Below are 22,670 nucleotides of genomic sequence, written 5' to 3'. Positions count from 1 at the left end.
ATTTATTCCTTCTCTTTTCTTATATCTATGTCTTTTGATGTATATTATTAATTTATTTTGATATAATATATATATATATATATATATATATATATATAACTTTTTATGATTTTCAATAATAATAACATGACTATTGTTTAGTTGTGTATTTCCGATGTATTTGTTTTTTTTTTTTTTTTCGCTCCTCTTTCTTTGCAATATAGATTGTTACATTTAATTATTTGGTTATTTGTTACTTATGATGATTCATAGCTTGGTAACAGATAGTTTAACGATCAAATAATCTTCTCTTATTCATTATTTGCGATTTTGTGTTTTTAATATTTTTCTTTGTAATCAAGCTTGGTTTTAAAACCTTATTTCTAGTGAGGGGATTTTTACTATCATTATTATTACTGTGATTATTCCCAGTTGCTGTCTTTTTTTTTTGTAAATCAATTAATTTTTTGTTTAAATCATCCAATTTTTTCGTTTTGGTAGAAAGGACATTCAAAATAACTTTGTCGATAACAGTCTTAGAATTATTAGTATTATTATTGACGTCTGGACTAGCACTGGTATGCGTACCTAGCATGTTATATAGAACATTGTAATTGTTACTCAATTCAATCAACTTTTCACTTTCTTTAAAAATCTTATTATATTTACCCAATAATAATAAAGATTGAGTAGTACTTCCATGTAGTTTTGTTATATCATTTGATGTTTTCTTTTGCAAGATATCATGGGTTAATGTGTTGATCACAGGTATAATTGAATCCAATTGTTCACTTTCTTTAATCAAAGCTGCAATCTTAGCATTTACACTTTTTATTTTATTGGTATTGTTATTGCTTATACTACTTAATAGGGTTGTTCTTCTTTTCTGAGGATGGTTGATGATGGGGCCCAAACCAGTGATTTTATTGGTATTATCAAAATTGGTAACGTGATTGGAATTGAAAATGCCATCGGGTATAGAGAATCTGTTGTTTGAATTTTGTTGCAGTAGCATTGTAGTATTCATTTGGTTAAATAAGGTAGGTATTAATTTATCCATAGTTTCATTATCTAAAGTACTATTGCTATTATTATTTTCAGTATTGTTTCCATCTTTAGGATTATTGTTGTTATTCTGCATCATGCACGTAACTTTAGCCAGTTCTGTGTAGATATTATAAGTTCTTCCTTTTTTGTTGGTGGTGTTTTTTATACAACTAATATTTTTTTGGAGTGTAAGATAAAAGGAAAAAAAAAAAAAAAAAAAAAAAAAAAAAAAAAAAACCATAGATGCGAATATTATAATTATTAACACCTGTGATAAATAACAGCAAATAAATCATTTATATATCAAATAAAGATTTGTAACGCAACTTATACAAATGGTGTGACGCCAACAAAGAAAAATAATTAAGTCGCATATTCATAATTCTGACAGCTTTTTCTCTATATACTTTAAATAGCTTATTACGAATAGAATTGTAACATTGTTCAATGCTACCAAATTAATACAGTGGGTAATTATGCAATAATAAAACTATTACTTCAACCAAAGGCTACGCCGCCACAATAACTTACACACAATTCATCACCGATTCCAAACTGCTCGTATAGTTCACCAACTAATTGTTGACCTGAAGGAGCAAATGAATTGTTTATGTATAAATAAACATGCGGTAAATTCAACCTTTTTTTAATGTATTGTATTATTGTTGAGAATGGCTGGTAAGAAGCTATGATCATCTTGGTATTTATCTGTTTAATAGACCCACCTATGGGACTGAATCGTATGTTAATCTTTTCCTTATTATTTTTAATATTATCCTGTGAAATGTTTATGGGTATTCTTTTGGAATTAAAATCTGAAGTTTCCTTGGAATTATTGTTGGTGTTATTAGTAGTAGTATCAATACCAGTAATATTGCTGCTGTCACTAGTGTTGTTGGTAGATGTGTGGGTTAATTGATCTAACTGCTGTGAGATAAATTGTAATTGTTCAGAGATGTTGATTTTTTTTTTTTCATTGAGACTGCTGTTATCAGAAATGGCAAGATCTTGTTTCTCTGGTTTTACGTTAGCATTACTGTGATCCATTATTGGTAGGGGGAGGGTTCTTTTTAATTATTTTTAAAACGTATGTTAGTGTAATCTACTCAAGAACAGCTGATTCAATATAATTAAAAAGCTTTTTTTTTTTTTTTTTTTTTTTTTTTTTACCTTTTTAAATAAAAATTGCATTTTTTCTGCCCCTTAATTTATTTTTATCCATTTTTTTAATTAGTCCGCTGTGTTTCGGTCTTGAAAAGAAAAGAAAAAACATTTTATTTTATTTTATTTTGCATCGCTTTTCGGATATAAGGCAATTTTTACGTATTGGCAAATTTAATGAGCTTATAAATACAAATTAATTCTTTAATAATAAATTACATAACTTAAAAAGAAAGGAGAAAAAAGTTATATATAAACTTGATTTTTATTTTCTTTTCTTTTTACTCTTCACTTTCACTTTCACTTTCACTTTTATCTTCGCCTGCTTGTGTCAGAGGAACGTGAGAAAGAAACAAAATAAAATAAAATAGACTAACTTTTGTACTTGCATATAACAAATGGTTCAAGATAAAAACTCTATTGAAAAAAAGGGACAAAATAATGATATTGTTGTTCCCAACGTTATTCCTTCCAACGATAATACTGCAAAAAGTATAACCAAAGATATTCCAGAAAATAACGATCAAGGAACACAAGATGAGAAAGAACAACATCAAGAACAAAAACAGATACTAGATATTGCTGAAATTTGCGATAATTTAAAAAGAGCCTTTAAAGAAGAAGGTACTGATGATCCTATTTCTTTAATTACAATAATAGACATATACACCCAGCAACTTTTAAAAACTTCAAATGAAACCTTCATTTTACAGTTTTTGGATGTCTTGCAGGATGAATTGATTAAAGCTGATGATAGATTATTAAAGGAAATTGGTTGGGATCTACCCAAAATATTGTTGCAATTTATCCGCTTTGATTACCTCAACGTTAATATTCAATTAAAATTTAATAAACCATTAAGAATCGTTATGAGATGTTTTAATGAATTAGTTTTACGTGGAAATCCAAAAGAGTTATTTTTAACTGGCTGCGAACTCCTAAATAATCTAAACTTTGATGATGAAAAAGCAGAAGAGAAAAAAGTTTGCATGAATTTAGACTTTAGCAAGATTAATCAAGTTTTAACAAGAGATCCAGCTGAATTCACATTAGAACTAAAGTTTCATATTTTAGAAGAGTTGGTCAGCTCTACAATGAGGAAAATTGATAATAATCCATTTCCATCTAAATTTTTAGCCATGTCTACCGACTCCCTACTAAGATTTATTCGCAATAATAATTCTAAAATTCAGGATAGTTTTTTCATTTTGCGCAGAATTTACACTTTTATTAGAGGTTATGAACCACCGCAATATCATTCTACTACCCATACTGCTCCAATTACAGATTATGATGAGGAAGGAGAAAACCTGTTACAAAGAAAATTATTGGTAAACTTCACCACAACGGTCTTCCCCATTTTATTTAATACGCATACCGGACAATTAGCTTGGATATATTATTCAGAAAACATAAGTTGTAACCGAGAGGATATTCGTAAAGCTAGGGATTTAGAGAAAAATCCCGCTTACCATGAATTTATTACATTATATGAAAGATTTTATCAACTTTGTAATTCGTTTGATGTTGATATTGAAAAAGAATTTGTTAACTTGTGTTGTGAAGAATCCAAGAGTATCTATAATGCTATTCCACAAACCACATCTTCAGATGCTATTTCACAAGTTATTTTCCAATTACCTGTAGCTTATGAATTTTCAAAATTGAAGAATGAAAGGAAAATACCAATTAATTTTGATGGTATTTTATTGTTAGCCTGCTATCACTATCATAAAAACGATGTTACATCAGCTCCTCCCCAGCTAAATTTAACCAACATGATTTATTTATTTCTAAGAGTTACGTCTCCAGGAACCATCTCTCCCGCTTTAAAAAATGACATTGTTAAAGAATGTGTTTATTTTTTCATATGGTATTGTTTTAAGCACGCTGCATCTTGTGAAAGTTTAATGGAAGAATTATCTAAAATTTCATCCTTTATACTTATTACATTTTTCCAATTATTATTGTTGGACAATATCACACCAAATTATACTGGTTTGTTACCCAATGCAGCCTCAAGAATGTGTTCTTTAACTTTATTAACTAGATTTTTATGTCTATCACCTAATAAAGTATCTTTTGAGTTTATTAAGGACACATTGTTAAGTTGTCCCTATCCGGAGGGGAAAGTGTTTATTATTAGTATTATGAAAGATTTAATGACAAGAAAATGCAATGTTTCTGCCGTTAATACCACTTTGAACATTGAGTTGTCTAATTTACACCTTACTGCTGCCAATAGTAGTGCTGAAAATAGCGATAGAAATGTAGACAAGGGCATTTCGCCAACTTTATCTGAAAAGGGGTCTGCTTGTTGTTATATTGAAATTAATGACGATATAATGGCTACAATTCACTCATTAACTATGCTTTGTATTGATACAATTAGGAAATCAGCATTGACTATTTTTGATGTTGGTACTTCTATTGGCGATAGTAATGGGTCCGACTCGTTTAAAGTAAATTTGCAAATACTATTATCATACTTAAACTTTTACTGTAGTGTTTATCAAAAATGGAATAGTAATTTATTAGAAATTGTAAACAGTGAAATTAGTACTTTTTTGAAGACCCATAAGAAAAATGATGATTCGCAATATGAAAAGTATCCTGAAATCCAATTTATTGATATGGCTAACAAAACATTATATTCATTTATCAAGATTAAAGATAAAGAAAATGGAAAATAGTGATTATATTCGGCTAATGCTTTGTTGATAATAAAATTTGTAGCGCTTAGAACTGATAAGATATATGTATATATATATGTATGTAATTGTTGTTGTTGTTGTTTTTATAAATGGAATATATATATATATATATATATATACTTTCAAATTTATTCTACTAATATCAATTTGCAACTTGATTAGAGCAAAAGGGTATAAGATTCGCTTCTTTTGCAATTATTCTTCTAACATTTGGATCTTGGTGCTTTATATAAAATTTTTTTTTTTTAATAATAATATATTTTTACTTGCTTCTGACTCCCCCTCTTTTCATTGTACCGTCGATCCTTTCAAAACTAGCATAATGTCCTTTCTCAATTAAGGGACCAGAAAATACAAAAAAACCATCCTTGGTGGCTGCCCTTTGTTCTTCCCATAATAATTCAGAATCATCTATAAATGGGTCATCTATATCATATTTGCCTATTCTGCTCTTACCTTTATTTGGATGCGGTTGTTTTTTACTATTTGGAGTATTGTTTCCTCCAGTGCCCATTATCATTTTACTTAGTTTACTATTACCAATGTTACCAGGATCATGATACCCATCATTTACTTCTTCATCGGCATCTTCGTCGTCATCAACGTCGTCGTCGCCAGTTAAATCATCAAGATCTCCGCCACTTAGTTCATCGTCAAGTAATTCACCTAAATCGTCTTCACCATCTGCATTTTTGTTTGAATTATTTTTATTTTCTAAAACATTTAATAGATTTCTTTTTCCAGCAAGTTTTGCATTAACATTTTTATTGCCAGTCGCTTTAGGGTGGTGCTTTTTATTATAATCATTAATAATTTGAGTGAAATTAAAAACAACTTGACCATTTTCATCTAAATAGTTGTTATCTTCCGTAGTATACAATGGAATATTCACGACAATAACACCATTGCCAATATTATTAACGTCGTCTTCTGCATTGTTGTTTTGATTGGTTATATTACTGTTAAATAATGAACTTGTTTTAATAATTTTCGGGGTTCCTAGATATTCGCCATTGTCCTTCTTAGTAACCGTTGTAGCCGCCTTTGTAACTAAATTATTGCCAGGAGTCATATCCGATTGTTGTTTTCTTGGAGTAGCAGATACTGATGTCGAACCATATTTATGAATATTTTTAGGATTATTGCCAGTGTCTGTGGAAAGTTTAGATGAAAATATTTTTGGTGTATTTTGAATATTTTTAATTAATGGAGAACTATTAACTGGAAAGGAGGCGGCTTTAGTTGCTAACGCTTTTTGAGCCGTGGTTGGAGTGCTAATATTATTGATGATTTTTGTATTTTGAATAGTTGTATTCTCGCTTTTTTTGTTATTTGAATCATTATTTAAATCACTCTTCGAAGTTTCCCCCTTATCCTTACTGTTTTCATTTTTAGTCTTTGTTTTAGTTTTGGAAGTATTGCGAGTCAAATTACTCTTTTTTGCATCAAATGAATTTTCAGGTTTCTTTTTTTGCACTAATGAAGAACTTTGTTGTGTTTTCAAGCCAGGTATAGAAAAGGCATTATTTTCCAGCTGGGATGGTAACTGCAAAAAGGGTAATGATGATGTGTCTTTATCCTCTGAAATTAAAAATGATACATTTGTTTTGGAGTGTTGGTTATTTAGAGTAGGAGTATTGCTATTGTTATTGATCGTTATAATCTCATTGTTTTTGGGGCCCATATCTTTTTTAAATGAAGTTTCAGTTGCTGACGGAATTCCAATAGCTGCTACCTCAGTTTTAGGAACCTCATTATTGGTGTTTGCAGATATTACTTTTTTGTTACTGGTGGATATTGCAGGTGAATTGCCACGCGATGATTGAACGGAGGTGCTGTTACTACTTACATTGCTTATTTTCTTTTTCCTATTGACTGCCAGTTCCTCAGCAATACTCAATTTACCCAGGGAATTTTTTTCAGCAGTTACTGATTTAATCTTTTTGTTATTAGATAGATTCAAAGATAAAGTACTTGTAGTTTCTTCTATTTTTTTTTTTTTTTTTTTTTTTGGGTTCCTTCTGTCTCCTCCTCTTCTTCTTTTATGTCTTCATCCAAAACAATGATTTCGCTGTTTGGAGGGGGATATGGCTGTTGTTCGATTATTAGCATTCTATTTCTTTTTTTTGGTATTTTTGCAGCATTACTGTCTACTACTTCTGTGCCAGATTGTGTTAAAGTTTTATCTTTGGTATCATTATTAATAAGGGAAACATGAGTGCTGTTGTTGGTGGTGCTATTGTTGTTGTTATCTAGCATATTTTTGATATCCATTTCCAATTAGAATTGTTGAGAAATTAGTATAGATTAAGTGATTTTAGATATATTCACCCTTTTTCGTTATTTAGTTGAGTAATTTTTTTTTTTTTTCTTTTTTTTTTTTTTTATCACTTGCTTTCTTCCCTTTATAAAGTTTATTGTGAAAGGAAGAAAAAAAAAGAAAAAAAAAAAGAAAATGACGGATGAGATAAATTTTACAAATTCTTTTTTTTTTTATTGATTTTGCTAAATTCCCTTCAAACTGCATATTTTTAATGCTTATTCCTCCCCCCAAATTTGTTATTTATAAACCAAACACAGATATCTTATACTTCTTATTGTTAAAAGAATAAATAAAAATAAATAAATAAATAAATAAATACTACTAATGAGCTACACTACTAGGTTACCTGATTTTACCAAATATTTTCCAATATCAAGAAGAGTCAACGATATTGCTAAAATGATACCAAATATAAATGGAGCATATCCACAAAAATCAAAATACGTGAATATGCAGCATTACTATCAAAATAGAGATGTTTTATTGCCTTATGTTCTAAACAAACAACCTCATCCTGTTTCTTTAAAACAATTAGCCCTATATTATGATGATGATCGAGCATTTACTTCATCTAAAATTATCCAATCTGCCAATTTTGTACGTAATGAAATAATTATCCGGATTGCTCATAAGATTTTCAAATTGCAAAATTTACCGTTTGAACTGGTGAATAACTATCATTTAGTGCAAGTGTATGAAAGTTATTATGATATATTTGATAGATTCAGAAGACTACCTGAAATAAAAAGTTTACAAGATAATGATAAGTTTGTTGAATTTGCAAATGGGATACTAAGCGATTATAACGTTTTAAACTTGCCACACTTAATTATGGGTGCCTTGGAGTCTAGAATTTTAAATTTGTTCCCACAAGCTGAAATGGACGAGTTGCTGAGTGAGTTGCTAAGAGCCAGAATTAGCAGAAGATTAATGGTTGAAGAGCATTTATCTCTAACTTCTAATTTTTCTCACGGTAGAGAAAAAAATAGGATTGTATTTGGTGATATTTTTAAAACTTGCAATGCCAAAGAATATTTGCTTAATGCCAGTAAAATGTGTGAGGATTTCGTCAAAATTGAATATGGGCCCACAGCAACATTGCCAGATTTTATTATTGAAGGTGATGATGATTTATCTTTTTTTTTCTTGCCTGGGCACTTAACTTATTTATTAGGGGAGATTTTAAGAAATAGTTATGAAGCCACTATCAAAGAAGCCATTAGAAAGGGGTTGCATAAGCCAGATAGGATCAAGGTGACGATAGTGCGTAATGAACAAAGTCATATTTTTAGGATATCAGATAGGGGTGGTGGGGTTGTATTTAACCACAATGCTACTGATAGTTTAAATTTGTGGTCTTTTGGGAAGAGCGTAGATTTAGCCAAAAAATCCTTAGACAACTTTCATAAATTGCCTGAATTTCAGTCAGACAATATCTATGAGGCAAGAAGAATGTTAGCAAATGGCGATAATGGTATTAATAGTATTAATTCCAAGACAACTTTTGAAAACACCTCATTGTCAAACATGATTGAGGGCAATCTAGGAAATAAGGGTAATTTCTATAACAAGTATGAAAGTTCGTTAATTGATATGTTAAAAAGATTACCTAGATATAAATTGGGAGTGGGATTAGCATTATGTAAAGTATATGCAGATTATTGGAATGGAGATTTGAATGTGCATTCTATTGATGGATATGGCACAGATACTGTTTTGAAATTAGGGAATTTGATGTATTTGACGGATAAATTGCAATTGGACAAAGTTTGAAGGTGTTTTGGCCGATGTAATCCGGACATCAAAACTAAATAAAATTAAATAAAAATGAGTGGCAAAAAAAGAGAAAAGGGAATGAAAAATACACCCACACATCTTTTTTCCATTTTTGTACTATTTTTTCTTCCTGAAAGAAAATTAAAAAAAAATAAATATAAAAAAAAAAAAATATGCATTCCATTCAAACTTTCTTTGTAACATATCCAAAAGCACATAGTTAAAAGAAAGAAATAAATAAAATAATAAACTCAATAAATCTATACGTTCATGTATCATATTTTATAATATTATCTATAATTCAATACAAAATAAAATAAAATAAAATAAAATAAATCCCTATTTATGAGGAAGTAATTAATAGTACACATCTGTTTGTTTATTTATCTACTTGAGAAATAAAATAAAATAAAATAAAATAAAATAAAATGTCTACACCAGCGAGAAGAAGACTAATGAGAGATTTCAAAAGAATGAAGGAAGATGCACCACCAGGTGTGTCTGCGTCGCCCTTACCAGATAATGTAATGGTATGGAATGCAATGATTATTGGACCTGCAGATACGCCATATGAAGACGGTACTTTCCGATTAATTCTACAATTCGATGAAGATTATCCAAACAAACCACCACATGTTAAATTTATTAGTGCAATGTTCCATCCCAATGTTTACGCCAATGGAGAAATATGTCTAGATATTTTACAAAATAGATGGACCCCAACATATGACGTTGCTTCCATATTGACTAGTATTCAAAGTTTATTCAATGATCCTAATCCTGCATCACCAGCTAATGTTGAGGCTGCCACTCTATTTAAAGATCATAAGTCACAATATATTAAGCGAGTAAAGGAGACTGTAGAGAAATCATGGGAAGATGATTTAGATGACTTGGATGATAATGAAGAAGAGGATGATGATGAGGAGAATCAAGAAGACCAAAATCACGAATGATAACGCATTTTTTTTTTTTTATACAAGACAAAACTTTATTCATATATATATGTATGTATGTATGTATGTAAACTATTTGTATATTTTTGTTGTTATTTATATATTTTTATATTTTTATTTTAAAAATCACTGTTGTTGTTGTTGTTATTATTATTATTATCAAATGGTTACAATGTTTCCATGTAACTTCTCCCCCCATCTCTTTTTTTACTATTTACAAAACTTTTGAAGAATTTTAATTTAAGCTAACTGTGTTATGCTTTTTTTCCGTTTTCCTTTTTTTCCTTCTGTTCGAGTGTTTTATCTTGATATAGGCAATATAAACTTACACCAAAAATAATCCAAATAATAAACCTACTGACGGGATCGATTCTCTTCAACTCTGTATTTAAATACTTCATTCTAGCTTCACTACATTTCCAAACATTATTCAACTCACTAGCTGTCAATTTACGCACTTTGATCTTCCCATCAGTACAGATGCCATTACCATTAACGACAACACTTGGTTGTTTCCATATTAGATCTTGTGGTGGATCATGAGGGTTGATCGGAAAAACTAAATCTTCTCTTGGGCCGTAAGACCCATACGATCTATAATATAGCAGTTGTTTATATTGAATAGGTAAATTTTTCCAAGTATATAAATATTCCAGCGAACTAAAGTCGATATAGTTTGAATCACCAGTATTATTTTCATTAGTTTGTATGGTCTGTTGTTGTTCTGTTATTTCTGGATGATTTGCACCATCAATTTTGGATTCAGTATTGTTACTGACACCGTCATTGTTATTGGTCATGCCCATGATGGCAGTAATTTGATCTAGATGAAAGTTCAATAATTCCAATTCTTCAAAAGTTAATGTTTTCCATGATTCAAGCATCAACTTAATGGGTATCGGGTCCTGATTGTCCATGGGCTTGATCGGATAGTGCTTGATGCCAAATTTTAGTAACAACAATTCCTGTAAAGCTCCATTATTAGCCAAAGTGTTCAACTTATCCAGATGAAGTTGTTCATATTCTTCATCTTTAAATCCACCAGGATTGAAAAACCCAGTAATGTCCTTTAGAGACGTGATAAATAGAGTATTTGTTTCATTTTTGTTTTTAGCAGATCCGGCACCCAAGGTTTCTTCATTTAATCTCCTGTGTTGTTTAATTAATAATGATCTAGGAATGTCTGTTGTCTGCTGATGTTTTAGACCCGTACTATTAGTAGAAATATTGCTATAGTATGAGTTTTTACGTAAACGTATTAGTAAAGCATTTTTAATTGAACGATTTGTTGTAATAGAAGTGTACGATCCCCGACACAATAATGGTATTTTAAGCATTCTTCAAAATATATTATTTTTCTCCTTGGTAGTACAAAAAGTTACTTGGTTTTCTTTATTTTTATAGATTCACGTTGCAAATCTTTAAACAAAAAGGGCCTTAGATCACCTAGCTACATGCCCTATCCTAACAACAATAAGACATTAAAATTGTTTATTTTTTTTCTTTCTTTTTTTCTTTTTTTCTTTTATTTTTTTCATTCAAAACTAAACGGGAGCAAAATATATGTGCATATGCGTATATTTCTTCGCACAGTAATCATATAAATACGTGGCCTATTATAAGTATTAAATGTTGTAAATCTTTGGTTGTTGTAAGGTGAAGTGGGCTAAAGATGTTACTTGGTTAGACTCGTTCTAAATCGATCTTTTCTCGTTATTATATTTCTTCTATATATAATATCTAATTACATAAGTCTAAACTAACTTATACAAACAAGGACAATATATCTACGAAACCCAAAACTCTTTAGTGAGATGTTGGCTTTATATACTCCTGTTTTCGGTTGTCGACACGACAACTTTTACAACAATTATGACAGCGCATAGCCTTAGCTTTTCGATGCGTTGTTCTCAACTTCGGTACTGCGGTGTTATAGTAGTATTTGCTTTGCTGGCATAATCACTACTAAGCGTAACATCCACGTACAAGTCTCTTTACGGATAAATCATAATAACATAGTATCTCACTATTTACGGTTATTAACACGTGATTTATCTTGTTATAAGGTTTACCTTATAACATCTTCCCCCCTCTCGTCAGATACGGACTGCTTATACAACTGTTCAAAATTATTTATCAGAGAGCGACGTCTCAGCAGTGGAAGCGACTTAAACATTTTTAACGGAACAGCGGCAGTCAGACGAGGGTCTACGTGGGCAAATTTACAATAGACTATACCTTCAGACGGTGCAAAACCTATTACACTAGAGATATTTTCGAGCCTATTCCTTAACTCAGTTTCAGAACGAGGTAGTTCCTTTACATACCTTTCTGAGTCGAACTGATATTTCTTTATCCATCTTACGTTGATCACTCTATGCTTTTTGGAAGTCTTCGGTAAGTCGACCTCATATGCATTTTCATTTATTACCTTAACAATCTTAAACGGGCCTAAGAATATCGGTTGTAATTTAATGTAACGGCCTCCAGTGAAATAAGCGTCTCTATGTACCAGAACATAGTCACCTACAGCGAACTTCTCTTCCCTTCTCCCAGGATTAACGGCAACTTCCATGTTGACCTGGTTTTCTTTGAGGCAATCTTTTGTACGGAGCGTGATAGCTCTAAGCGACTGGATCAAATCTACAGCCGAGAAGTTCCTTGCGGCTGTTAACGAGGTACTATCTAATAACGGTTCATTTGGTACATAGCCCAAATCCACTAAAAACGGGGCGGCTTTTACGGCAGAGTGATATGTAGAATTATATACAAATTCTACTTGGGGTAACAATACATCCCAACGGCCCTGCTCTAGCCCGGCATATGATCGTAACAGTTGTGTCAATGTTTTAATAGTTCTTTCACTCTGTCCATCGGACTCAGGGTGATTCGAAGAACTCATACACAGTTTAATACCTAGTCGTTCTGTAAGTTCTCTGTATGCGTTACCAGTAAATCTAACATCTCTATCACTAACAATCCTCTTCGGGAAACCGTGATAACAAAATACAAATTGAAATAACAAATTAATAGTGTATTCTTGAGATAACTCTTTATTACATGCAACAAAATGAGCACGTTTACTGAAACGGTCCACTACAACCAGTATCATGTCTTTACCACTTACTGTCGGTGGTAAACCGGACACAAAATCAATGGATATATCTGTCCATCTTCCTTCAGGGACCTCTAACGGTTTCAGTAAACCATATTGTCTATTACGGTGAAACTTAAACACTTGACAATTCGGGCAACTTGCGACATACTTTTGAACTTCATGATCTTGACGTGGCCAATAATACGATTCGGTGACTTTCTGCAACGTGACATTATAACCAAAATGTCCACCAAATAGACCATGATCATGGTAGGTATTCAACACCAACTGTACCTTACTACGAGGGACTATGTATCTATCTTTCCAATACAACAAATCCTCCTCTAGACGGATCATTTTTCGAAACGCATTTGACAATCTATAGCGTTTAATGATCTTATTAAAATAACTTGTATCCGCTTTGCTAACTCGTATCTTCCCAAGATACTCATCTGGATTCAGAGATACTAACAGAGCAGCACAATACGGATCTTCCTCATAATCATTCTTCCATTCACACGGATCAATGGATACGAGCTCATCAATAACATTGATTTCATACGGAGCTCTTGATATTGCATCAGCAACGACATTGTCATGACCTTTAACATACTGTAATTCGAAATCATATTCGGACAATGTATCTAACCAACGGGCAATTCTTGTGCCTGGTTCTTTTGTTGTTTTCAACGACAGTAAACTTATATGATCGGTTCTCAACACGAATCGTTTACCATGCAACAAGTACTTAAAATGTTCTAGTGCCGAAATAATTCCTAATAATTCTAGTTCTCCGGCGGGGTATCTCTGTTGAGCACCTTGTAGAGATTTAGAGAAATAGGATACGGTACCAACTGGGTTCTTATTTTCGTCCAGTTCTTCTAACACAGCACCAACACCATATTTACAAGCATCTGTAGTTAATCTGTAACTAGCTGTAACGTCAAATGGTATCAACACGGGCTGTTCCTGTAACGCTCTTTTTAATGACTTCAGTGCTTTATCTTGTGTTACTCCCCACGTTGCTTCTCCGGAAATAAACGTATTAATCGGGCGTGCAATAATGGAGCAACCTTTTATAAATCTTCTGTAATAATTTACCATGCCTAAAAAACGTTGTGCTTCCTTAACGGACCTTGGGGTCGGAAACGCACAAATGGCATCAGTTTTACCTTGTAATGGTTCAATCTTACCAGCACTAATTTGGTACCCTAGAAACTCAACGGACGATTGAAGGAAATGACACTTCTTCAATTTAGCTATTAAGCCTTCAGACTTCAGGCGATCTAGAACAACGTCTAGATGATTTAGATGTTCTTCTTTTGACTTTGAGAATACTAGAATGTCATCTAAATAGACACCAACAAATACTAGATCACGGAACAACTCAGCCATATAACGTGCAAATGTGCTCGGAGCGTTCACCAGACCGAATGGCATCACTTTATATTCATATTTTGCAGTGGGTGTCACAAACGCGGTCTTATATTGGTCTTCGGATCTAACCGGTATTTGATGATAACCTGAGTGCAAGTCTAACGTCGAGAATATGGTAGCTTTACCAATTCTACTCAACAAGCTATCTATACGGGGTAACGGGAATGGATCTTTGACGGTGATCGCATTCAACTTTCTGTAATCAACACACATCCTGTAGCTATTATCTTTCTTCTTAACCAATACAATTGGCGAGCTACACGGGGATTTTGACGGTGTGATGAAGTTCTTTTCTAACAAGTCATTAATCAAGTCGTTAACAATACTTTCATTTTTCGGTGTCAACCTATACGGACTTATTCGAGGAAGTCTACCATCAGGCGCCAGAACAATCTCATGTTCAACCTTCCTATCCTGTATTTTCGAGGGACACAATTCATTGGATACAGTACTCTTGTACTTCAATCTCAAGGATTTCGGCAACAGTTCAAACGTGTTACAATCCTTTTTCGGAGATTCACTAACGGAAATAACAAATATTTCATCTTCTTCTTTAAAATACCTAGACGGATTATCTACGTAATCAATAGGTAATATACTGTCATACGGAACCAATACATTTTCGGGTTCGACAGTTTCTCTCAGATGTAGTAACTTCGGGTAAGACCTTAAAACAGGGTCACCAATAATAATCTTCTGCGAGACGGCAGCAGTAACGTAAGCATCAAACTTATACTTTATATTTTCAATCGACATAACAATACTAGTCGCAACACTTGATGTGGCTGTTTCAGCGGAGACAGCGCCATAAAAAATGAACGGCGGAGCTGAATACGTTTCTAATTTCAACTCTGAGACCACTGAACGATTCACAAATGTAGTCGGTGAACCAGTGTCTAACAATACTAGCATTTCTTTATTATTTACTACACCCTTAACTTCTCTTTTACAACCAACCAATGGTTTCTTTTCAATTAACGGATAAATTTCGAATTTCGGTAACTTTACAAATTCGCGTTTATCATCACTCACAGATACTTCTGGACACTTTTTTTTCTTTTTTCTGTTTTTTCCTCTTTTTTCTCTTTTTTCTCATTTTTCTCTTTTTTTCTATTTTTATGTTTTTTATACTTATATTCACTATAACTATTCATACTCTCAGTAGTTCTTCTGGGAACATTCCTTGGAGCTATGTCCGCCTTTCTTGCATCTAAAGCACAAACCCAACCTAAGACAATCTGATCTAGACATGGTTTTACGTGCCATCGGCCTAAATCTATTATTGTTAGCGTTATTCGGGGTATAGTTATATTGACGAGATCTCCGGCTATCACTTATAGCGTCGAGTTCCATGGCGTCTGGGTCCATTATCCGGGAACTATTGAGATCAGGAAACGGTTCCTTATACGACTTCATGTTGATCATCACATGCTTCCAAGCCGTCTCCATCGCTTCCTGCAACGAGTCGGGTTTGACCACTCGTACATATTGTACGACATTCGGTGGTAAACCATATAAGTACTGATCGATTTTGGCATTTTCGGACCAATACGCATCAGGTAGCAAATCCACCAATCGAAAGTAACGGTCGCTATACTCTTCAATTGGTACCTGGCGGGTCATGCGTAACTCTCGAATCTTCTGTACGAGGTAGAACGAGTCAGCTGCGCCTTGAAAATGATTCTTGAAATCCAATACAAAGTTGTCATAGGTAAGGCCTTCAAAGCCATTATTCGTACCATACGAGACAAACCAACGTGCAGCAGGTCCTGTCAAGGAACGTCCAAGCGTTGCGATCTTTGTAGCTTCATTTTCAATGTTCCTAGTGGCAATCTGGATGTGAACTGTAGCTAGAAAATCTGATATTTCATAGATATCTTTCCTTCCATCGAAAGAACGTGGTGTATTCAACTTGATATCGTTATCTAAATTATCTAAATACATAGCGGCGCTACCAGATGTTGTAAGGTGAAGTGGGCTAAAGATGTTACTTGGTTAGACTCGTTCTAAATCGATCTTTTCTCGTTATTATATTTCTTCTATATATAATATCTAATTACATAAGTCTAAACTAACTTATACAAACAAGGACAATATATCTACGAAACCCAAAACTCTTTAGTGAGATGTTGGCTTTATATACTCCTGTTTTCGGTTGTCGACACGACAACTTTTACAACAATTATGACAGCGCATAGCCTTAGCTTTTCGATGCGTTGTTCTCAACTTCGGTACTGCGGTGTTATAGTAGTATTTGCTTTGCTGGCATAATCACTACTAAGCGTAACATCCACGTACAAGTCTCTTTACGGATAAATCATAATAACATAGTATCTCACTATTTACGGTTATTAACACGTGATTTATCTTGTTATAAGGTTTACCTTATAACATTGGTCGTATTTCAGACTCCATGGCCAAGCTGGTTAAGGCGTGCGACTGTTAATCGCAAGATCGAGAGTTCAATCCTCTCTGGGGTCGTTGTGCAAGAATATGAATATCTCTGTTTCTTTCCCTTCTTTTTTTTTTTCTTTCTTCTTCTTCTTCTTCTTCTTCTTCTCCCCCTTTCAATTCAAACAAAATCATAGAGATCATCCAAGCAAACAACAACCCTAATAGAATGCAACTTCTTAGTCTTGGCTAGTAAAAATTAACAAAGCGTCATCCTTAATATTTATTATAAAATAATTTTAAAACTAAATAAAACAGTAAAATAAAATAAAACGTACGTAACAATCATAATATTAATGGCTCTACAAGTAAAAGCTACTATATCCCAACTGAACTTCTTTGTCTTCTAGCCATTTGAGGATCAATCTCCTTATATTCAGTTTGTCTTCTAGCAAATAACCCTAAAATATCTGTTAATGAAACCACCCCGATTAATTTGCCAGTACCTCTTTCGTTGTCAAAACTATTGTTATAATAAATGTTATTGTATTCATTGCTGCTGTTATTATTGCTATTTGCACTTGATGAAGAAATATGCGAGCTACTATTATTATTGTCATCGGCATTACTGTTCAAAGTTGTAGTACTATTATTAATACTGGTTGTGCTTATGGAGTCTGTTAATACTGACATCGGAGATACACTTCTAGGAATATCAAAACTACTATTCGTCGAACTATTATTATTAGTAGTACTATTGTGATGATGATGATGATGGTGGTGATGGTGGCCGGTAGCACTGTTATTATTACTAGTATTTGCACTGTTATTGTTGTTAGCATTGCCATTCCCTACATCACTAGGCTGCACAATCCATAACCTATGAGCTTTGGTAGCTACCAACTTAGCCAAAGTTCTGGCTAATGAACTGCTAGGATAAACATGGAAAATGGGAAACGAATCTTTACCACCCATCTCCAACCCCCTATTATTTAAAATAACAGTGATAAAATGCCTACAAGTGTTGTGCAATAACGGATATTGAGATGTCCTGGTAACATTTTTAACGTCAGTAACAGAGATATTACCCAATAAAATACCTTGTGAATCCACAACTGCTATAGAAGATATCCTTTCAATATGCATCTTGTACAACGCATTAATCAATGGTTCATCTCCACTAATAGATATAACACGAGAGTATTTTCTTCCGCCAGTATTTCTAAAACTTCCGCTACTACTACTAGCATTATTACCGCCAGGAATATTGCTACTACTAGGCTTACCGCTAGATGTACTTGCAGTTTTGTGAGAATAATTTAGAACACCGATTTTCAAGCTCTGTAATGAAGCATTTAACAAAGGCTCCAAGTTTTTAAAATTTCTTGCATTGTCCCAAATATACTTGATTAATCTTCTTTGAGATAAAATGCCTAAAATTGTTTGTTGCTCAATATCTGTAATTGCAATCTTATGAACACCTGAGCCTAAAATTCCCATTGCTGTACTTAAACTTTCATCTTGGGGTATTTTATAGAATGGGTTTTTCGGGGTCAACCTAACAATCTCACCAACTGGCACTGGTTTGCCCATTTGGCAATCTCTGGTAATTTTCTCCAAATCCTGGGCTGAAATATTGTTGTTGCCTCCAGAATTATTACCAAGAACCTTAATTTTACCCAACACCAATAGCAAATATGAATTTAAGTCATTATAGTCAAAAGTCAAACAATTCATACTTTTGATACCAATGCTATTGGCACCAGACCCCTTGTTACCAGCTTCAGTGTTGTTCGTGGAAACCGATGAACCATCTTCTGTAGTTTCATCTAATAGTACTGGTAAACTGGTTAAGTTATATTCAACCAACTTATTGAAAGCATCTTCTACACTTAAATCCCCACGAATATAGATCAACTTGTTACTCTCAATCAATTGAGATAACTTGATATGTTCCCAATTCTTTTTATGAACTTTAAAGACAAACCATGAATTGGAATGGTGCATTGTGGTACTATGTATATCCATATCATCAGTTGGATTGGGATTAGTATTAGAATTAAAATTAAAATTAGAATTGCTATTGTTACTGGCATTAGCAGTAACGCCGTTGGTGACACCGATTGTACTACTACCCAATGATGTTAAGGAAGATGTGGATGGAGAAGAAGACACACTACTATTAACATTGTTGTAAGTGTTAGCAGTAGAGGAGATACTTGTAGTTCTAGACAATTCACTGGCAGTAAAAGAATTGAACATGCCCGGAGTTGCGGTAATACTATTATTGGTACCACTGGACATAGAATTTCCCGTAGTATTTTCCAACAGGCTAGGTATGCTAGTGCATGTATTATTACTGATAGGATTCATTAGTGGTGAAGATAGCATTTCGACTATAGAATCATGTCTCTTAGCAGAATTGGTAGAGGTGTTGCTACTATTAATAGAAGTAGATGAAGAATGAGTACCATTTGAGATGTTAGAGTTGTTGATTACTTGAGAACCTCCCATTTTTTCTTGTTGTTGTTATTGATAGTTCTATATATTTGGAATTACAGTAGTAGTAGTAGTAGTAGTAGTAGTAGTAGTAGTAGTAGTAGTAGTATGGTTATAATAGTTAGAATAATGATGATTAAAAATGGAAAAAAGAGAAGGGAAAGAAATAATAATTGGAAGGTTATTTCTTATGATTAATTTATATGAATGGTAGACAATTAACAATAGAGGTTATTATATATAATCAAAATATTTCTTTTTCTTTTTTTCTTATTTTCTTAATTTATGATTTATGTTAGGTATAAAGGATAAAGTTTCCTTTGTTTATGTGCTCGAAGCGAGTTTTTTTTTATTTTATTTTATTTTTATAATTTTATATTTTTCTTCAATGATTTATATACAAGTTAAATGAAGAAGGGGCATTTTTATTTTTATTTCTTTTTCGTACTAAAAAAAATAAAATAAAAAAAAGGGGGGCCACGGGAAAGGGAAAGGGAAAGAAAACGGGCGGCAGAGAGTGGCACAGAGAGTGGCACAGAGAGTGGCACAGAGTGCGAATGGAAAAAAGAAAAGGAAATAATAAAAAGAAACGTGCGTGGAAATGGAAATAAAAATAAAAATAAAAATTACTCCATTACCATTCCGCTCTCCCATGGGAAAAGTTTATCTGTCTATTTAAGGATGAGCTGGCTGTGTAAGTACAACTTATTATTCTTTCTTTGTGTTCCAGCCTTTTTTTTTTTTTTTTTTATCTCTTTTCTTTTCTTCACCAACTTATCGATATATAACTACTCCGCCTAAACAACTCCAAATTTTCTTGAAATAAATCTATCATAACTTTTCCACTAACTACCAAGTCGTAAGTAGGTCTAACGCCGATTGAATGGAAAAAGGGAAAGAGTGAAGAAAAAAAAACCATCTTTTTACCTTTGTGTTGAACATCCTTAGTAACTTTTCAACCAGATTTTGGTTCCTTGGCCCAGTTGGTTAAGGCACCGTGCTAATAACGCGGGGATCAGCAGTTCGATCCTGCTAGGAACCATTTCTTTTTTTTTATTACAATTTGTGTTAACACCAACACCTTTTTTTTTTTCCTTTTTTTTTTTTTTTTCTTTTTTTCTTTTTTTCGGAACTTTAATCTTTTAATCTTTGGAAATCAATAAAAAAAATTTATTCTACTTTATTTTTTTTTTTTTTTTTTGAACCTTAACGGAAATATCCATTATCGATTGTTATAAATTGGTTTTCTAGAAAGAAAGACGGAAAAGAAAAAGAGGAAAAGAAAAAGAGGAAAAGAAAAAGAGGAAAAGAAAAAGAGGAAAAGAAAAAATAAAAAAGACATATTCATCATATATTTCCAAAATAACAAACAATGGGTGTTATTTTATTATTCATTTTTGCTGTTATAGCTAACTGTATTAACTTATTTGCTCAAGTTCACTTCACAATCATGTATTCTGATTTGGAATCTGATTATATTAACCCGATTGAATTGTGTAGCAGAATTAACAAGTTGATTGGTCCAGAAGCTATTTTGCATGCTATTATATCTCTATTATTCCTAATTAACGGTTACTGGTTTGTCTTTATCCTTAATGCACCAATCTTATTTTTCAATATTAACAAATATTACAATAAACTACAGATGTTGGATGCCACCGAAATTTTTAGAACTTTGGGTAAACATAAGAGAGAAAGCTTTTTGAAATTGGGATTCTATTTGTTTATGTTTTTTTTCTACTTGTATAGAATGATCATGGCATTAATCGATGAAGAATCATCCCCATAATAATATCAACGTTGCTTTTCTAAAAATACTATTTTTTTATTATTATTACTATTATATATTTCCTATTTTTGTACCTTTTATATATATATATATATATATATATATATATATATATATCATTTGTGATAATCTAATATATAATAGTTACTTTATATTTATATTTTTTTCTTATAACTATCCAATAAATTATCTAACTTATACTTTCTATTATTTGTATTACCAGTTGGAATGGTAGTGGTATTAGTGTTCTCATAATATATACTATAAGCTAAATTAGATTGTAGCTTTGTAATTTGTTTAAAATTATAAATCATTTCGTTGTTCTGTATGTTTAAATCTTGTATTATTTCCAATTCATATAAAATTAAATTTAATAAACTGCTAAATAATTTGATATCTAACTTAAAGGATAATTTAGTACTGGGTGAACTAGCAGTGTTGTTGGATTCGCCATTGAATTTTTCCAATCCTTCAGATATTAAATTTTTTTGGAAAATTTCTTTTAGTATATCTTGTAATACTTTAATGGTGGTCATTGTGCTTATTGAACAAAGTAATTTGTTATTGATTGGTACATTATTCTGATGGCTACTAGTAAATTTATTTAAATGGTATTTTTTTTCTACATCCTCTTCTTTCATTTTTGGTTGATAGTTAGTTGTAGAATCTGGTGTAACATCTGGTGTAACACCTGGTATGGCATCTGGTATGGCATCTGGTATGGCATCTAATGTGGCATCTGGTATGGCATCTAATGTGGCATCTGGTATGGCATCTAATGTGGCATCTGGTATGGCATCTGGTGTAACACCTGGTATGGCATCTGGTATGGCATCTGGTATGGCATCTGGTATGGCATCTGGTGTAACACCTGGTATGGCATCTAATGTGACATCTGGTATGGCATCTGATATGGCATCTGATATGTTACTAGCCATTTCCTCCATTAATTTACTCTCTCCCTTAGGTTCATATTCTGTTTCTATTCCTAATAAAGCGTTTTGTATACTAGAGATATTTTCATTGTCAGTAGCCGTTTTTAGAAGGTGTATATTCAAATTTAACAATTTTTTATAATTTTTAAAGGAGCCTCTTTGTCTATACAATATAGCATTTAGTCTTCTATGATCCATAGTTTACGGATATCTATATATTGGTATTTGTATTACTTGAATTAATGGCTGTAGGTATTAACGCGTTTGTTTATTCAAGTAATAAAATTGGAATTGCAACTATTGTATTTTTTTTTTGTAGTTATAGAAGGCATTAAAAAGATATGATATATGTAGTCCGAGAGTGTTCGGTATTTGCCTTTCATTCTATTTTAAATAATAATAGTAATAAAAGGGACAAAGTGGCAAATTCAATAAGAAAAGGAGTGTTTTTTAGCACTGAATTTTCAAATTAAATAAACAGCACAAAAAAAAACCCCTCTATAAATTATATCGGGAAAAGAAGGACTTAGAATTTCGCACAACGCACAACGCAATCGCACAACGCA

At 32.3% G+C, this 22,670-nt stretch overlaps 10 protein-coding genes and 2 non-coding genes across 12 annotated transcripts; 6 read left to right on the top strand and 6 right to left on the bottom strand.

Moving 5' to 3' along the window:
- Positions 1 to 268: 268 nt before the first annotated feature.
- DUO1 (Duo1p) lies at positions 269 to 1,120 on the bottom strand (the record flags this gene model as incomplete). The annotated part of the gene is made up of 1 exon (XM_046076815.1): positions 269 to 1,120. One exon carries the CDS (start codon positions 1,118 to 1,120, stop codon positions 269 to 271), a length of 852 nt encoding a protein of 283 aa, XP_045937284.1.
- A 404-nt stretch (positions 1,121 to 1,524) lies between these two features.
- On the bottom strand, positions 1,525 to 2,073 carry ATG12 (Atg12p; the record flags this gene model as incomplete). The annotated part of the gene is made up of 1 exon (XM_046079966.1): positions 1,525 to 2,073. One exon carries the CDS (start codon positions 2,071 to 2,073, stop codon positions 1,525 to 1,527), a length of 549 nt encoding a protein of 182 aa, XP_045937283.1.
- A 512-nt stretch (positions 2,074 to 2,585) lies between these two features.
- Positions 2,586 to 4,880, top strand: SCDLUD_000983 (uncharacterized protein; the record flags this gene model as incomplete). The annotated part of the gene is made up of 1 exon (XM_046079965.1): positions 2,586 to 4,880. The coding sequence occupies one exon, from the start codon at positions 2,586 to 2,588 to the stop codon at positions 4,878 to 4,880; it is 2,295 nt and encodes a 764-aa protein (XP_045937282.1).
- A 283-nt stretch (positions 4,881 to 5,163) lies between these two features.
- On the bottom strand, positions 5,164 to 6,585 carry HPC2 (Hpc2p; the record flags this gene model as incomplete). The annotated part of the gene is made up of 1 exon (XM_046079964.1): positions 5,164 to 6,585. The coding sequence occupies one exon, from the start codon at positions 6,583 to 6,585 to the stop codon at positions 5,164 to 5,166; it is 1,422 nt and encodes a 473-aa protein (XP_045937281.1).
- A 963-nt stretch (positions 6,586 to 7,548) lies between these two features.
- On the top strand, positions 7,549 to 8,997 carry PKP2 (protein kinase PKP2; the record flags this gene model as incomplete). Its single annotated transcript, XM_046079963.1, has 1 exon — positions 7,549 to 8,997. One exon carries the CDS (start codon positions 7,549 to 7,551, stop codon positions 8,995 to 8,997), a length of 1,449 nt encoding a protein of 482 aa, XP_045937280.1.
- A 431-nt stretch (positions 8,998 to 9,428) lies between these two features.
- RAD6 (E2 ubiquitin-conjugating protein RAD6) lies at positions 9,429 to 9,956 on the top strand (the record flags this gene model as incomplete). The annotated part of the gene is made up of 1 exon (XM_046079962.1): positions 9,429 to 9,956. One exon carries the CDS (start codon positions 9,429 to 9,431, stop codon positions 9,954 to 9,956), a length of 528 nt encoding a protein of 175 aa, XP_045937279.1.
- Positions 9,957 to 10,210: 254 nt separating this feature from the next.
- GEP7 (Gep7p) lies at positions 10,211 to 11,293 on the bottom strand (the record flags this gene model as incomplete). The annotated part of the gene is made up of 1 exon (XM_046079961.1): positions 10,211 to 11,293. One exon carries the CDS (start codon positions 11,291 to 11,293, stop codon positions 10,211 to 10,213), a length of 1,083 nt encoding a protein of 360 aa, XP_045937278.1.
- Positions 11,294 to 16,897: 5,604 nt separating this feature from the next.
- Positions 16,898 to 16,971, top strand: SCDLUD_000978. The gene has a single exon. It is a non-coding gene; the product is annotated as a tRNA-Asn (tRNA).
- A 288-nt stretch (positions 16,972 to 17,259) lies between these two features.
- On the bottom strand, positions 17,260 to 19,395 carry SCDLUD_000977 (uncharacterized protein; the record flags this gene model as incomplete). The annotated part of the gene is made up of 1 exon (XM_046079960.1): positions 17,260 to 19,395. The coding sequence occupies one exon, from the start codon at positions 19,393 to 19,395 to the stop codon at positions 17,260 to 17,262; it is 2,136 nt and encodes a 711-aa protein (XP_045937277.1).
- A 953-nt stretch (positions 19,396 to 20,348) lies between these two features.
- SCDLUD_000976 lies at positions 20,349 to 20,422 on the top strand. Its single transcript has one exon. It is a non-coding gene; the product is annotated as a tRNA-Ile (tRNA).
- Positions 20,423 to 20,830: 408 nt separating this feature from the next.
- On the top strand, positions 20,831 to 21,169 carry SCDLUD_000975 (cornichon family protein; the record flags this gene model as incomplete). Its single annotated transcript, XM_046079959.1, has 1 exon — positions 20,831 to 21,169. One exon carries the CDS (start codon positions 20,831 to 20,833, stop codon positions 21,167 to 21,169), a length of 339 nt encoding a protein of 112 aa, XP_045937276.1.
- A 155-nt stretch (positions 21,170 to 21,324) lies between these two features.
- Positions 21,325 to 22,302, bottom strand: AME1 (Ame1p; the record flags this gene model as incomplete). Its single annotated transcript, XM_046079958.1, has 1 exon — positions 21,325 to 22,302. One exon carries the CDS (start codon positions 22,300 to 22,302, stop codon positions 21,325 to 21,327), a length of 978 nt encoding a protein of 325 aa, XP_045937275.1.
- Positions 22,303 to 22,670: the final 368 nt, after the last annotated feature.

Source organism: Saccharomycodes ludwigii, chromosome I, assembly GCF_020623625.1.
Source record: "Saccharomycodes ludwigii strain NBRC 1722 chromosome I, whole genome shotgun sequence".
Classification (NCBI taxonomy): domain Eukaryota; kingdom Fungi; phylum Ascomycota; class Saccharomycetes; order Saccharomycodales; family Saccharomycodaceae; genus Saccharomycodes; species Saccharomycodes ludwigii.
Note: the sequence above shows the minus strand (reverse complement) of the source record. Positions and strands in the feature narration are given on the sequence as shown.